This window comes from Pseudophryne corroboree, chromosome 6 (genome assembly GCF_028390025.1).
Source record: "Pseudophryne corroboree isolate aPseCor3 chromosome 6, aPseCor3.hap2, whole genome shotgun sequence".
Taxonomy (NCBI): Eukaryota; Metazoa; Chordata; class Amphibia; order Anura; family Myobatrachidae; genus Pseudophryne; species Pseudophryne corroboree.
The window spans coordinates 120835582-120853629 of NC_086449.1; the positions used below are offsets into that span (position 1 = coordinate 120835582).

Below are 18048 nucleotides of genomic sequence, written 5' to 3' on the forward strand. Positions count from 1 at the left end.
CAGACACGGACACTGACTCCAGTGTCGACGGTGAAGAAATAAACGTATTTTTCTTTTAGGGCCACACGTTACTTGTTAAGGGCAATGAAGGAGGTGTTACATATTTCTGATACTACAAGTACCACAAAAAAGGGTATTTTGTGGAGTGTGAAAAAACTACCTGTAGTTTTTCCTGAATCAGATAAATTAAATGAAGTGTGTGATGATACGTGGGTTTCCCCCGATAGAAAATTATTGGCGGTATACCCTTTCCCGCCAGAAGTTAGGGCGCGTTGGGAAACACCCCTTAGGGTGGATAAGGCGCTCACACGCTTATCAAAACAAGTGGCGGTACCGTCTCCAGATAGGGCCGCCCTCAAGGAGCCAGCTGATAGGAGGCTGGAAAATATCCTAAAAAGTATATACACACATACTGGTGTTATACTGCGACCAGCGATCGCCTCAGCCTGGATGTGCAGCGCTGGGGTGGCTTGGTCGGATTCCCTGACTGAAAATATTGATACCCTTGACAGGGACAGTATTTTATTGACTATAGAGCATTTAAAGGATGCATTTCTATATATGCGAGATGCACAGAGGGATATTTGCACTCTGGCATCAAGAGTAAGTGCGATGTCCATATCTGCCAGAAGTTGTTTATGGACACAACAGTGGTCAGGTGATGCAGATTCCAAACGGCACATGGAAGTATTGCCGTATAAATAAAGAAAAAGACAACGTCTTTTCAGCCTCAGTCCTTTCGTCCCCATAAGGGCAAGCGGTCAAAAGGCCAGTCATATCTGCCATAGGATAGAGGAAAGGGAAGAAGACTGCAGCAGGCAGCCCATTCCCAGGAACAGAAGCCCTCCACCGCTTCTGCCAAGTCCTCAGCATGACGCTGGGGCCGTACAAGCGGACTCAGGTGCGGTGGGGGGTCGTCTCAAGAGTTTCAGCACGCAGTGGGCTCACTCGCAAGTGGACCCCTGGATCCTACAAGTAGTATCCCAGGGGTACAGATTGGAAATTCGAGACGTCTCCCCCTCGCAGGTTCCTGAAGTCTGCTTTACCAACGTCTCCCTCCGACAGGGAGGCAGTAGTGGAAACAATTCACAAGCTGTATTCCCAGCAGGTGATAATCAAAGTACCCCTCCTACAACAAGGAAAGGGGTATTATTCCACACTATATTGTGGTACTGAAGCCAGACGGCTCGGTGAGACCTATTCTAAATCTGAAATATTTGAACACTTACATAAAAAGGTTCAAATCAAGATGGAGTCACTCAGAGCAGTGATAGCGAACCAGGAAAAAGGGGACTATATGGTGTCCCGGGACAGATGCTTACCTCCATGTCCCAATTTGCCCTTCTCACCAAGGGTACCTCAGGTTCGTGGTACAGAACTGTCACTATCAGTTTCAGACGCTGCCGGTTGGATTGTCCACGGCACCCCGGGTCCTTACCAAGGTAATGGCCGAAATGATGATTCTTCTTCAAAGAAAATGGACGATCTCCTGATAAGGGCAAGGTCCAGAGAACAGTTGGAGGTCGGAGTAGCACTATCTCAAGTAGTTCTACGACAGCACGGGTGGATTCTAAATATTCCAAAACCGCAGCTGTTTCCGACGACACATCTGCTGTTCCTAGGGATGATTCTGGACACAGTCCAGAAAAAGGTGTTTCTCCCGGAGAAGAAAGCCAGGGAGTTATCCGAGCTAGTCAGGAACCTCCTAAAACCAGGAAAAGTGTCAGTGCATCATTGCACAAGGGTCCTGGGAAAAATGGTGGCTTCTTACGAAGCGATTCCATTCGGCAGATTTCACGCAAGAACTTTTCAGTGGGATCTGCTGGACAAATGGTCCGGATCGCATCTGCAGATGCATCAGCGGATAACCTTAACGCCACGGACAAGGGTGTCTCTTCTGTGGTGGTTGCAGAGTGCTCATCTGTTAGAGGGCCGCAGATTCGGCATACAGGACTGGGTCCTGGTGACCACGGATGCCAGTCTGAGAGGCTGGGGAGCGGTCACACAGGGAAGAAACTTCCAGGGAGTATGGTCAAGCCTGGAGATGTCTCTTCACATAAATATACTGGAGCTAAGAGCGATTTACAATGCTCTAAGCCTGGCAAAACCCCTGCTTCAGGGTCAGCCGGTGTTGATCCAGTCGGACAACATCACGGCAGTCGCCCACGTAAACAGACAGGGCGGCACAAGAAGCAGGAGAGCAATGGCAGAAGCTGCAAGGATTCTTCGCTGGGCGGAAGATCATGTGATAGCACTGTCAGCAGTGTTCATTCCGGGAGTGGACAACTGGGAAGCAGACTTCCTCAGCAGACACGATCTACACCCGGGAGAGTGGGGACTTCATCCAGAAGTCTTCCACATGATTGTGAACCGTTGGGAAAAACCAAAGGTGGATATGATGGCGTCTCGCCTCAACAAAAAACTGGACAGGTATTGCGCCAGGTCAAAAGACCCTCAGGCAATAGCTGTAGACGCTCTGGTAACACCGTGGGTGTTCCAGTCAGTGTATGTGTTTCCTCCTCTGCCTCTCATACCAAAAGTACTGAGAATTATACGGCAAAGGGGAGTAAGAACGATACTCGTGGCTCCGGATTGGCCAAGAAGAACTTGGTACCCGGAACTTCAGGAGATGCTCACGGAAGATCCGTGGCCTCTACCTCTAAGACGGGACCTGCTTCAGCAGGGACCGTGTCTATTCCAAGACTTACCGCGGCTGCGTTTGACGGCATGGCGGTTGAGCGCCGAATTCTAAGGGAAAAAGGCATTCCGGAAGAGGTCATTCCTACACTGGTAAAAGCCAGGAAGGAGGTGACTGCACAACATTATCACCGCATTTGGAGAAAATATGTTGCGTGGTGTGAGGCCAGGAAGGCCCCCACGGAGGAATTTCAATTGGGTCGATTCCTACATTTCCTGCAAACAGGATTGTCTATGGGCCTCAAATTGGGGTCCATTAAGGTTCAAATTTCGGCCCTGTCAATTTTCTTCCAGAAAGAATTGGCTTCAGTTCCTGAAGTCCAGACTTTTGTAAAAGGAGTACTACATATACAGCCCCCGGTTGTGCCCCCAGTGGCTCCGTGGGACCTTAATGTAGTTTTGGATTTTCTCAAATCCCATTGGTTTGAGCCACTCAAATCGGTGGATTTGAAATATCTTACATGGAAAGTAACCATGCTACTGGCCCTGGCTTCAGCCAGGAGAGTGTCAGAATTGGCGGCTTTATCGTATAAAAGCCCATATCTGATTTTCCATTCGAACAGGGCAGAACTGCGGACGCGTCCTCAGTTTCTGCCTAAGGTGGTGTCAGCGTTTCACCTGAACCAGCCTATTGTGGTGCCTGCGGCTACTAGCGATTTGGAGGATTCCAAGTTGCTGGACATTGTCGGGGCATTGAAAATATATATTTCAAGGACGGCTGGAGTCAGAAAATCTGACTCGCTGTTTATACTGTATGCACCCAACAAGCTGGGTGCTCCTGCTTCTAAGCAGACGATTGCTCGTTGGATTTGTAGCACAATTCAACTTGCACATTCTGTGGCAGGCCTGCCACAGCCTAAATCTGTCAAGGCCCATTCCACAAGGAAGGTGGGCTCATCCTGGGCGGCTGCCCGAGGGGTCTCGGCATTACAACTCTGCCGAGCAGTTACGTGGTCGGGGGAGAACACGTTTGTAAAATTCTACAAATTTGATACCCTGGCTAAAGAGGACCTGGAGTTCTCTCATTCGGTGCTGCAGAGTCATCCGCACTCTCCGGCCCGTTTGGGAGCTTTGGTATAATCCCCATGGTTCTGACGGAGTCCCCAGCATCCACTAGGACGTCAGAGAAAATAAGATTTTACTTACCGATAAATCTATTTCTCGTAGTCCGTAGTGGATGCTGGGCGCCCATCCCAAGTGCGGATTGTCTGCAATACTTGTACATAGTTATTGTTACAAAAAAATCGGGTTGTTATTGTTGTGAGCCGTCTGTTCAGAGGCTCCTACGTTTGTCATACTGTTAACTGGGTTCAGATCACAAGTTGTACGGTGTGATTGGTAGAGATGAGCGCCTGAAATTTTTCGGGTTTTGTGTTTTGGTTTTGGGTTCGGTTCCGCGGCCGTGTTTTGGGTTCGAACGCGTTTTGGCAAAACCTCACCGAATTTTTTTTGTCGGATTCGGGTGTGTTTTGGATTCGGGTGTTTTTTTCAAAAAACACTAAAAAACAGCTTAAATCATAGAATTTGGGGGTCATTTTGATCCCAAAGTATTATTAACCTCAAAAACCATAATTTACACTCATTTTCAGTCTATTCTGAATACCTCACACCTCACAATATTATTTTTAGTCCTAAAATTTGCACCGAGGTCGCTGTGTGAGTAAGATAAGCGACCCTAGTGGCCGACACAAACACCGGGCCCATCTAGGAGTGGCACTGCAGTGTCACGCAGGATGTCCCTTCCAAAAAACCCTCCCCAAACAGCACATGACGCAAAGAAAAAAAGAGGCGCAATGAGGTAGCTGTGTGAGTAAGATTAGCGACCCTAGTGGCCGACACAAACACCGGGCCCATCTAGGAGTGGCACTGCAGTGTCACGCAGGATGGCCCTTCCAAAAAACCCTCCCCAAACAGCACATGACGCAAAGAAAAAAAGAGGCGCAATGAGGTAGCTGTGTGAGTAAGATTAGCGACCCTAGTGGCCGACACAAACACCGGGCCCATCTAGGAGTGGCACTGCAGTGTCACGCAGGATGTCCCTTCCAAAAAACCCTCCCCAAACAGCACATGACGCAAAGAAAAAAAGAGGCGCAATGAGGTAGCTGTGTGAGTAAGATTAGCGACCCTAGTGGCCGACACAAACACCGGGCCCATCTAGGAGTGGCACTGCAGTGTCACGCAGGATGTCCCTTCCAAAAAACCCTCCCCAAACAGCACATGACGCAAAGAAAAAAAGAGGCGCAATGAGGTAGCTGACTGTGTGAGTAAGATTAGCGACCCTAGTGGCCGACACAAACACCGGGCCCATTTAGGAGTGGCACTGCAGTGTCACGCAGGATGTCCCTTCCAAAAAACCCTCCCCAATCAGCACATGATGCAAAGAAAAAGGTTAGGTGGTATACAATTATGGACGGACTGCCTGCCGAGTGCAGACACAGAGGTAGCCACAGCCGTGAACTACCGTACTGTACTGTGTCTGCTGCTAATATAGACTGGTTGATAAAGAGATGTCGTAGTAGTATGTATGTATAAAGAAGAAAAAAAAACCACGGTTAGGTGGTATACAATTATGGACGGACTGCCTGCCGAGTGCAGACACAGAGGTAGCCACAGCCGTGAACTACCGTACTGTGTCTGCTGCGACTGGATGATAAATGATATAAAAAATATATATATATCACTACTGCAGCCGGACAGGTATATATTATATATTATATAATGACGGACCTGCTGGACACTGTCTGTCAGCAGAATGAGTTTTATTTTTATAGAATAAAAAAAACAACAACACACAAGTGAAGTCACACGACGAGTGTTTAACTTTTTCAGGCAATCACAATATAAGTATACTACTAACTATACTGGTGGTCAGTGTGGTCAGGTCACTGGTCAGTCACACTGGCAGTGGCACTCCTGCAGCAAAAGTGTGCACTGTTTAATTTTAATATAATATTATGTACTCCTGGCTCCTGCTATAACCTATAACTGGCACTGCAGTGCTCCCCAGTCTCCCCCACAATTATAAGCTGTGTGAGCTGAGCAGTCAGACAGATATATAATATATATAGATGATGCAGCACACTGGGCTGAGCCTGAGCAGTGCACACAGATATGGTATGTGACTGAGTCACTGTGTGTATCGCTTTTTTCAGGCAGAGAACGGATATATAAATAAACTGCACTGTCTGGTGGTCACTCACTATATAATATTATGTACTCCTGGCTCCTGCTATAACCTATAACTGGCACTGCAGTGCTCCCCAGTCTCCCCCACAATTATAAGCTGTGTGAGCTGAGCAGTCAGACAGATATATAATATATATAGATGATGCAGCACACTGGGCTGAGCCTGAGCAGTGCACACAGATATGGTATGTGACTGAGTCACTGTGTGTATCGCTTTTTTCAGGCAGAGAACGGATATATAAATAAACTGCACTGTCTGGTGGTCACTCACTATATAATATTATGTACTCCTGGCTCCTGCTATAACCTATAACTGGCACTGCAGTGCTCCCCAGTCTCCCCCACAATTATAAGCTGTGTGAGCTGAGCAGTCAGACAGATATATAATATATATAGATGATGCAGCACACTGGGCTGAGCCTGAGCAGTGCACACAGATATGGTATGTGACTGAGTCACTGTGTGTATCGCTTTTTTCAGGCAGAGAACGGATATATTAAATAAACTGCACTGTCTGGTGGTCACTCACTAGTAAACTCTCTGCACTCTCTACACTTCTACAGTACTCCTCCTAGTCCTAAGCTCCAGTAAATCTCTCTCTCTTATAATCTAAATGGAGAGGACGCCAGCCACGTCCTCTCACTATCAATCTCAATGCACGTGTGAAAATGGCGGCGACGCGCGGCTCCTTATATAGAATCCGAGTCTCGCGAGAATCCGACAGCGTCATGATGACGTTCGGGCGCGCTCGGGTTAACCGAGCAAGGCGGGAGGATCCGAGTCTGCTCGGACCCGTGAAAAAAACCATGAAGTTCGGGCGGGTTCGGATTCAGAGAAACCGAACCCGCTCATCTCTAGTGATTGGTGTGGCTGGTATGAGTCTTACCCGGGATTCAAAATCCTTCCTTATTGTGTACGCTCGTCCGGGCACAGTATCCTAACTGAGGCTTGGAGGAGGGTCATAGGGGGAGGAGCCAGTGCACACCACCTGATCCTAAAGCTTTATTTTTGTGCCCTGTCTCCTGCGGAGCCGCTAATCCCCATGGTCCTGACGGAGTCCCCAGCATCCACTACGGACTACGAGAAATAGATTTATCGGTAAGTAAAATCTTATTTTTAATCAGCAGGAGCTGCTGGTGCCCCTAAGCATAACAAATGCCCTAGGCATTTGCCTAGTTTGCCTATGCCGGCTCTGGCTGCACCTGTGTATAATGCCCACATGAACCCTTTGTCTCATATATTGTGTGTAAATCTGGCTCTGGTAGTAGCCAATGCCTCCTGAGCCATTTACCTCACCACACTTCCCTGGTTGTTGTCCTGTGTCATGTTGAGCGGTCAAGCCGCCTCATGAGCACTGGAAAGAGGTTGGGATAACGGATCCCTAGAACAATTTGGTTTTTAGGGGGTCATTCAGATCTGAACGCTGCTGTGCGTATTCGCACAGCAGGCGATCAGATCTGAACTGCGCATGCGTATACACCGCAATGCGCAGGCGCGACGGACGGCTGCAAGGGGATCGCCGGTCAGCAACAGGATTGTGCAAAGGATCCATTCGCATGGGCGTTCGCAAGGAGATTGACAGGAAGAGGGCGTTTGTGGGTGGCAACTGACCATTTTCAGGGAGTGTCCGGAAAAACGCAGGCGGGATCAAGCGTTTTCAGGGAGGGTGTCTGACGTCAAATCCGGTCCCGAACAGCCTGATGTGATTGCAGCGGGTCCTGGGCTGCGCAGAGACTGCACAAAATCAGTTTGTGCAGCTCTGCTACACATGCGATTGCGCACTTGCATGGCAAAAATACACTCCCCCTGTAGGCAGCCACTATCTGAATGCAGGACAGCAAAAATCGCTGCCTAGTGATCAGATCTGAATGACCCCCTTAGTGTTGACTAAAACTCCAGTTATTACTGTTAGAGGTTTGTTTACTAAAGGTTGATTTCTGTCAATTTAAAATCAATCTAAAACGCTGCTGGGTTTCAGGGACTAAAACACATTTACTAACAGACAATTTTTTTTAAACAAATTTTTACATTTAGAAAATGTTTGTTTTAGCCTCTGAAACCCGATATTAATGTAGATTGACTTGAAATTTATAAAAAAAAAGGTGGAATCGACCTTTAGTAAATGAACTCTGTAGGGATCAGGGGTGTGGTTCATTGGGCCGACTCTAACTAGGTCGACAGTCATTGGGTCGACCACTATTGGTCAACAGTGGGTAGGTCGACACATGAAATAGGTCGACATGGTCATGAGGTCGATATGGAAAACGGTTGACATTAGTTTTTGGGGGGGGGTTTGGTGTTGTTTTCTTTGTAATGTGACGGGGAACCCCGATTAGTGCACCGTGTCCCCTCGCATGGCTCGCTACGCTCTGCATGCTTCAGGCAAGGTGCCTCGCTCCGCTACCGCTGCGCTCGTCACAGGTTACTATTCCCAATCGTAGTTCACGTAGATCGTAAAGTAAGAAGAAGTTAAAAAAATGTTTGTTTGTTTTTAGAACTCATGTCGACCTTTTCGTGTGTCGACCTTTGAATGTCGACCTACTGATCATGTCGACCGAATGCATGTCGACCAAAGTGAGGTCGACCTAAAGACCGGATACCAGGGATCAGTGATCTGTATTTTTCTGACTCTTCTAGCTGTGTTCCTGGTCCCTGGTGCATTCTGAATCTGTGTTACATGATTTGGGTTCTTAGTTAAATTGGAACCAAAACCATTTTCTTAAAAAAGCACGTTCTCTTGTGTTTTGTTTTGTTTTAAATGTTATGGCTTATAAAAGTATATTATGCCACTAGAAAAACAACTTTCTGTGAAATTGGTCAAAATGATAGGTTACATTTTCCCCATTAGAGCTTACAATCTATATATTACCAGTGATCACATGTTACACTTCAAATCACAGTCTCTATTTCTATGTAGGGTCAGGATCTCATAACTGGAACGAGTCTAAGGGGAAGAGTTTTAACAGGTAAACACAGAATGTGGGGTTCTGAGATAGAAAACTGTTATATCACTGAGGACTTGGGTACTAAAAACTGAAGTTGAGACTTCTTCCATAAGACTTTTCCTGTTTTCTTCAGCTTACAGTGCTCCGTCACCCCCTGCAAATACTGGGAGTCACAGATACCAAGTTCTACTCTACCTGCAGCCTCCAGAGTCTAGTCCCTCACTCCTCCTCACAGAGAATTCTCTGGGTACGTTATCTCATCACTACTGGATACAGAGCAGATTAACTGAATCACAGGCTGAAAGAATGGCCCCGACAGCTGTGGTTGCCCTATAAATAGGCTTGCCATAATATCCCTTTAATCCAGTACACCTATAGGTGGGTACACACTAGGTGACGTGCTCTGTGAGCGATGTCGCCTAGTGTTTCCCCCTCATGGGTCAGGCGTTCGGGCATACACACTGAGCGATATGACGTGCATATCGCTCAGTGGCGTCACGCAGCGGCTGGGCCGCGCAGGCAGCTCTTGGATGACGGTCCAGATTGAGCTGCCTGCACAGCCGACAGCGAGGGTCATGCATCGCTCTTCGGCGGCGGCATACACACTTACCGCGAAAATAAGCGATGTCGCTCATTTTCTCAGCAAGTGTGTATACACCTTATGATTTACACAGGTTCTGTGGCTGGCTAAATTCAAGCCTGCTTTTCCCCTAATTTTAATCAGCCACAGAACTTATGTAATTCATATGTGTCCTGAATTAAAGGGATGTTATGGCAAGCCTCCCTATAAATAAACTTCACAAATGTAGGAAAATGTAGATGTAATATTATGTCAAACTGTGTATTAATGTCTCAGCAATGGTGATCAGCTATATTTATATTGTGTGCGAAATGGCAGTTATAATTCACACTTTTATGGTTGATAAAGTTCTGTTAGTTTGACGTATTGGTGTTACCTGAGTTGTCATGGTAACTGGTAACACCAAGGGGCATATTTATGATGTATCAAAGCTTGGAGAGAGATAATCTACCAACCAATCAACTCATAACTGTCATTTTCAAACACAGCCTGTAAACTGACAGGAGTGAGGAGCTATACTCTATGGGTGGGATTCAAATGATATATCACGCCCAATTTCCTTTCTAAAATGATCTCCGTTATTGCGCCCATAGTGATCAGGTTTAGCTGTGTAAAGGGTTGGGTGCCTCTCTACTCCGGGGGTAGCGAGCTGAAATAATGATACCACGCCCCTGAGGGCAGAAACAGAACGGGTGTGGAAAGGGGTGAAAAGAATTGAATCTCGCCCTATAAATGGCTACAGGAGTGAGGGGGTATTAATACACTATAGATGGGTACAGGAGTGAGGAGGTACAATACACTATAGATGGGTACAGGACTCAGGAGGTACAGTACATTATAGATGGGTACAGGAGTGAGGAGGTATAATACACTATAGATAGGTACAGGAGTCAGGAGGTACAATACACTATAGATAGGTACAGGAGTCAGGAGGTACAATACACTATAGATGGGTACAGGAGTCAGGAGGTACAGTACATTATAGATGGGTACAGGAGTGAGGAGGTACAATACACTATATATAGGTACAGGAGTCAGGAGGTACAGTACATTATAGATGGGTACAGGAGTGAGGAGGTATAATACACTATAGATAGGTACAGGAGTCAGGAGGTACAATACACTAAAGATAGGTACAGGAGTCAGGAGGTACAATACACTATAGATAGGTACAGGAGTCAGGAGGTACAGTACATTATAGATGGGTACAGGAGTGAGGAGGTATAATACACTATAGATAGGTACAGGAGTGAGGGGGTATTAATACACTATAGATGGGTACAGGAGTGAGGAGGTACAATACACTATAGATGGGTACAGGAGTCAGGAGGTACAATACACTATAGATAGGTACAGGAGTCAGGAGGTACAATACACTATAGATGGGTACAGGACTCAGGAGGTACAGTACATTATAGATGGGTACAGGAGTGAGGAGGTATAATACACTATAGATAGGTACAGGAGTCAGGAGGTACAATACACTATAGATAGGTACAGGAGTCAGGAGGTACAATACACTATAGATGGGTACAGGAGTCAGGAGGTACAGTACATTATAGATGGGTACAGGAGTGAGGAGGTACAATACACTATAGATAGGTACAGGAGTCAGGAGGTACAATACACTATAGATAGGTACAGGAGTCAGGAGGTACAGTACATTATAGATGGGTACAGGAGTGAGGAGGTACAATACACTATAGATAGGTACAGGAGTCAGGAGGTACAATACACTATAGATAGGTACAGGAGTGAGGAGGTATAATACACTATAGATACGTACAGGAGTCAGGAGGTATAATACACTATAAATAGGTACAGGAGTCAGGAGGTACAATACACTATAGATAGGTACTGGAGTCAGGAGGTATAATACACTATAGATAGGTACAGGAGTGAGGAGGTATAATACACTATAGATAGGTACAGGAGTCAGGAGGTACAATACACTATAGATAGGTACAGGAGTCAGGAGGTACAATACACTATAGATGGGTACAGGAGTCAGGAGGTACAGTACATTATAGATGGGTACAGGAGTGAGGAGGTACAATACACTATAGATAGGTACAGGAGTCAGGAGGTACAATACACTATAGATAGGTACAGGAGTCAGGAGGTACAGTACATTATAGATGGGTACAGGAGTGAGGAGGTATAATACACTATAGATAGGTACTGGAGTCAGGAGGTACAATACACTATAGATAGGTACAGGAGTGAGGAGGTACAATACACTATAGATGGGTACAGGACTCAGGAGGTACAGTACATTATAGATGGGTACTGGAGTCAGGAGGTATAATACACTATAGATAGGTACAGGAGTCAGAAGGTACAATACACTATAGATAGGTACAGGAGTCAGGAGGTATAATACACTATAGATAGGTACAGGAGTCAGAAGGTACAATACACTATAGATAGGTACAGGAGTCAGGAGGTACAATACACTATAGATAGGTACAGGAGTGAGGAGGTACAATACACTATAGATAGGTACAGAAGTTAGGAGGTACAGTACATTATAGATGGGTACAGGAGTGAGGAGGTATAATACACTATAGATAGGTACAGGAGTGAGGAGGTATAATACACAATAGATGGTTCAGGAGTGTAGCGGTATTAAAAATTGTAGCTGGGTACAGGAGGAGCTATGCACTATACAGTAGGTGGCTACAGGATTGAGGGGGTATAATACATTATAGATGGTACATAAGTGAGGAGGTATACTTTATAGATGGGTACCTGAATATTGGAATGAGGAGATATAGGACACTATATATGGGTTCAAAATTGTTGGACTTAGGGAGGTATAATACACTATAGATGGATACAGGAGTAAGGAGGTATAGTGCACTATAGATGGCTACAGAAGTGAGGTGTTACAATACACTATAGATGGGTACAGGATTGAGGAGGTATAATACACTATAGATGGGTGCCGAAGTGAGGAGGTATACAAAATAGATAGGTACAGGAGTATTGGATTGAGGAGATATAGTACACTATATATGGGTCCAAAGGTTTTGGACTTGGAAGGTATAATACACTATAGATAGGTGAAGGAGTGAGGGGGTAAAATACATTATAGATGGGTACAGGAGTGAGGAGTCATAATCCCCTATAGATTGGTAAAGAAGTGAGGCGATATACACTATAGGTGAGTACGGGAGTATTTGAGGAGATATGTTACATTATGGGGCTTTAATCAGGTTTTTAGCAAACCAAAAAAGCACACTAATGGGCAAAACCATGTTGCACTGCAGGTGGGACAGATGCAATATGTGCAGAGACATACAGATTTGGGTGGGGGGTGTTCAAACTGAAATCTAAATTGTATTGTAAAAATTAAGCAGCCAGTATTTACCCTGCACAGAAACAATATAACCCACCCAAATCTAAATCTCTCTGCACCTTACATCTGCCCCACCTGCGGTACAACATGGGTTTGCCCATTAGTGTGCTTTTTGGTTTGCTAACAAACCTGAATACGTCTTGTATATGTGTACAAAATTGTTGGACTTGGGACATATAATACACTATAGATGGGTACAAGAGGGGGTATAATACACTGTGGATGGTGTCACAGTACCATGCCCCTGTGCTCAGATACGCCAACCTGACGCAGGTGGGCGGTTGTGACGTTGGTTTCTCAAGCTGCTTCCACGAAGAGTATTGGAATAGCACTCTTGCAATAGTCAGACACTTACAGCACACTTAAAAATCCACATTTATTACACTTGTGTAGCATGGGCCTGTCAAGGCACATGAATTCATAGAGCACAGAGTTAACACTTATATGTTTTTGGGATTCATTTAGAAAATATCTCCAGGGTTAAGTTACAAAGAAAAACAGGTAAATAAACAAGACATATAGTTATGAAATACAGATTGACTTCAAGTAAATAAAATGGAATAAAATGTCAATCCTAAATTATCTTACTCTGAGGTTTAGGTTATCTGTATGGGGGAGACCACATGAAAGCAGAAGACTGGACCGCTCCTAGCATGAAGTTACTCCCTTGTAGAGTGAACACTAAGTAGTGTGGGCTTTTGATCTTTATAGTCCCACAACCACTCTCCTTCCAGCAGCCCCCTCCCTTTACAGGCCGAAAAATAACTGCTTCCTTTGTTCTCACAAGACCTGTGTAGATGCAAATTAGGTTGTCTCCAGGGACACTGAATGTCATATCTCTCTTGCTTAAGAAATGTATTTTGATTATTCAAAAAGTTGGCTAGAAGGGACCTCAAAGGGACATAGCTTAATAGTTATTCCTTTTGTGTAGGATTTTAGATCCCCCAACCTGGATAGTATTTTTATGGCAGGAAAAGCTGAATAAAAGACTGATAAGCTGACACTCTTGCAGCCTGCTTGTCTATGTCCCCCTTGGACAAGCATCTACTGTGAAAAGCAAACATTTCCAAGGAAGTTTAGCCTTCAAAAGATTCTTAGTTAATACCTCTCCACTTGGTTCAGCAAGTAGCTAACACAATGCAGATACAGTTTTGAAACTATCAATTTATAGCAAAAACATTCATGAAAGTTTTATTTTGGGAGAACTATAATACAGGTTGAGTATCCCATATCCAAATATTCCGAAATACGGAATATTCCGAAATACGGACTTTTTTGAGTGAGAGTGAAATAGTGAAACCTTTGTTTTTTGATGGCTCAATGTACACAAACTTTGTTTAATACACAAAGTTATTAATAATATTGTATTAAATGACCTTCTAGCTGTGTGTATAAGCTGTATATAAAACATAAATGATTTGTGTGAATGTACACACACTTTGTTTAATGCACAAAGTTATAAAAAATATTGGCTAAAATTACCCTCAGGCTGTGTGTATAAGGTGTATATGTAACATAAATGCATTCTGTGCTTAGACTTAGGTCCCATCACCATGACATCTCATTATGGTATGCAATTATTCCAAAATACGGAAAAATCCAATATCCAAAATACCTCTGGTCCCAAGCATTTTGGATAAGGGATACTCAACCTGTAATTAAAATCATGATCACGGCCGGGTTATTACTCATAGTACCGTGAGCACAGTTTACCTAGGGCCCACAGAGTGCATATATTGATGACACGTGTCTTTAGGATTCGCCATTAACCATGATAGGTACTGGAGTGAGGAGTTATAATACACTATAGATGGCTACAGAAGTGATGAGGTATACACTATAGATTAATACAGGAGTATTGGGTGTTGAGGTATCATACAGTATATATGGGTACAAAAATGCTGGCCTTGGTATGTATAATACACTATAGATGGGTACAGGAGTGAGGGGGTATAATACACTATAGATGGGTACAGGAGTTATTGGAGTGAGGCGATGTAGTACACTAAATATGGGTAGAGGAGTGAGGAGGTAAAATACACTATAGATGGCTGTAGGAGTGAGGAGCTATACACTGTACATGGCTGCAGGAGTGAGGAGCTATACACTAGATGGCTGCAGGAATGAGGAGCTATACACTATAGATGGCTACAGGAGTGAGGAGCTATACACGGAGTATAGAGGTATAATACACTATAGATGGTTACAGGAGAGAGGAGCTATACACTATAGATAGGTACAGGAGTGAGGTGTAATACACTATAGATGGGTAGAGGAGTGTAGAAGTATAATACACTATAGATGGGTAGAGGAGTGTAGAAGTATAATACACTATAGATGGGTAGAGGAGTGTAGAAGTATAATACACTATAGATGGGTAGAGGAGTGTAGAAGTATAATACACTATAGATGGGTACAGGGGTGTAGCGGTATAAAACACTATAGATGGCTACAGGAGTGAGGCGCTATCTATACACTATAGATGGGTACAGGAGTGAGGAGATATACACTAGATGGCCGAAGGAGTGAGGAGCTATACACTATAGATGGCATCAGGAGTGAGGAGTTATAATACACTACAGATGGCTACTGGAGTGAGGAGCTATACACGGAGTGTAAAGGTATAATACACTATAAATGGATACAGGAGTGTAGAGGTATAATACACTAAAGATGGGTACAGGAGGGAGGAGCTATGCACTATAGATTTGTACAGGAGCGAGGAGCTATGCACTATAGATGGGTACAGGAGTGAGGAGGTATAATATACTATAGATGGGTACAGGAGTGTAGAGGTATAATATACTATAGATGGCTGCAGGAGTGAGGAGCTATATAATATAGATGGCAACAGGAGTGAGGAGCTATACACTATAGATGGTTGCAGGAGTGAGGTGCTATACACTATAGATGGTTGCAGGAGTGAGGAGCTATACACTATAGATGGTTGCAGGAGTGAGGTGCTATACACTATAGATGGCTACAGGAGTGAGAAGGTATAATACACTATAGATGGCTATAGGAGTTAGGAGCTATCACGGAGTATAGAGGTATAATACACTATAGATGGTTGCAGGAGTGAGGAGCTATACACTATAGATGGATACAGGAGTGAGGAGCTATACACTATAGATGGATACAGGAGTGAGGAGCTATACACTATACATGGCTACAGGAGTGAGGAGCTATGTATGGCCGAAGGAGTGAGGAGCTATACACTATAGATGGCTGAAGGAGTGAGGTGCTATACACTATAGATGGCTGAAGGAGTGAGGAGCTATACACTATAGATGGCTTAAGGAGTGAGGAGCTATACACAATGTGTAAAGTATAATACAATATAAATGGGTACAGGAGTGTAGAGGCATAATACACTATAGATGGGTACAGGAGGGAGGAGCTATGCACTATAGATGGGTACAGGAGTGAGGAGCTATGCACTATAGATGGGTACAGCAGTGAGGAGGTATAATACACTATAGATGGGTACAGGAGTGTAGAGGTATAATATACTATAGATGGCTGCAGGAGTGAGGAGCTATACACTGTAGATGGGTACAGGAGTGAGGAGGTATACACTATAGATGGCCAAAAGAGTGATTTGCTATACAGTATAGATGGCTGAAGGAGCGAGGCGCTATACACTATAGATGGCTACAGGAGTGTAGAGGTATAATACACTATAGATGGCTACAGGAGTAAGGAGCTATGCAGTATAGATGGCTACAGGAGTGAGGAGGTATAATACACTATAGATGGGTGCAGGAGTGAGGAGCTATGCACTATAGATGGGTACAGGAGTAAGTAGATATAATACACTATAGATAGTTACAGGAGTGAGGAGCTATGTACTATAGATGGGTATAGGAGTGAGGAGCTATACACTATAGATGAGTACAGGAGTGAGGACGTCTAATACACTATAGATGGGTACAGGAGTGAGGAGCTATACACAACAGATGGGTACAGGAGTGAGGAACTATACACTATAGATGTGTACAGGAGTGAGGAGCTATACACTACAGACAGCTACAGGAGTGAGGCAGTATAACACACTATAGATGGGTACAGGAGTGAGGAGGTATAATGTACTATAGATGGGTACAGGAGTATTGGAGTGAGGAGTTATAGTACACTATGTATGGGTACAAACGTGTGTTGGGAGTGTTGCAGGAGTGGATGCGGATTCTGCCGTTTAATAGCATACATTGGAGGCCATACTAGGACTGAGATTCTGCACCTAGCATAGTGCAAGTCCTGATAGTTTTTCGGATGGTTGCAACTGCAAAGTGGGGGCCCCAGCCCTTGCACATTCATTGGCACTCTTGTATACCAGGGGAAGGGCTTCTACGATCATAAGTCACAGGTGTCCCTATAGCAAAAGAGGTAAACCTGGATGCAGCAGCGTGCTAATCTATATCAGTCTCTATATATGGGTACAATAGTGTAGGACTTGGGGCGTATAATATACTATAGATGGGTACAGGATTGAGGAGGTTATAAAAGGTTGTAAATGGGTGAGTATATGGGGTCTAGGATTTTCCACTCACATTTTTTATTTCTCTAACGTCCTAGTGGATGCTGGGGACTCCGTAAGGACCATGGGGAATAGACGGGCTCCGCAGGAGACTGGGCACTCTAAGAAAGATTTAGTACTACTGGTGTGCACTGGCTCCTCCCTCTATGCCCCTCCTCCAGACCTCAGTTAGAATCTGTGCCCGGACAGAGCTGGGTGCATTTTAGTGAGCTCTCCTGAGCTTGCTAATAAGAAAGTATTTTAGTTAGGTTTTTTATTTTCAGAGAGCTTTTGCTGGCAACAAACTCTCTGCTACGTGGGACTGAGGGGAGAGAAGCAAACCTACTAACTGCGGCTAGGTTGCGCTTCTTAGGCTACTGGACACCATTAGCTCCAGAGGGATCGAACACAGGAACCTAACCTTGGTCGTCCGTTCCCGGAGCCGCGCTGCCGTCCCCCTCGCAGAGCCAGAAGACAGAAGCCGGCGGGTTGAAGCAAGAAGACGTCAAAATCGGCGGCAGAAGACTCCTGTCTTCATATGAGGTAGCGCACAGCACTGCAGCTGTGCGCCATTGCTCCCACACTATCCCACACACTCCGGTCACTGTAGGGTGCAGGGCGCAGGGGGGGGGGGGGGGGCGCCCTGGGCAGCAATTCAGTACCTCCTGGCAAAAGCAGCATATGTACAGTTGGACACTGTAATATGCATGAGCCCCCGCCATTATTTTGACACAAAATTGCGGGACAGAAGCCCGCCGCTGAG

The 18048-nt window shown here is 45.0% G+C and overlaps 1 protein-coding gene across 1 annotated transcript in view; it reads left to right on the top strand.

The window, feature by feature from the left end:
* PEBP4 (phosphatidylethanolamine binding protein 4) overlaps positions 1 to 18048 on the top strand; it is a 192433-nt gene that overhangs the window by 144475 nt on the left and 29910 nt on the right. The window contains exons 5-6 of the mRNA XM_063931780.1: positions 8801 to 8849; positions 8962 to 9075. Coding sequence (XP_063787850.1) covers positions 8801 to 8849; positions 8962 to 9075 — 163 coding nt within the window. The remainder of the gene's footprint in view (positions 1 to 8800; positions 8850 to 8961; positions 9076 to 18048) is intronic.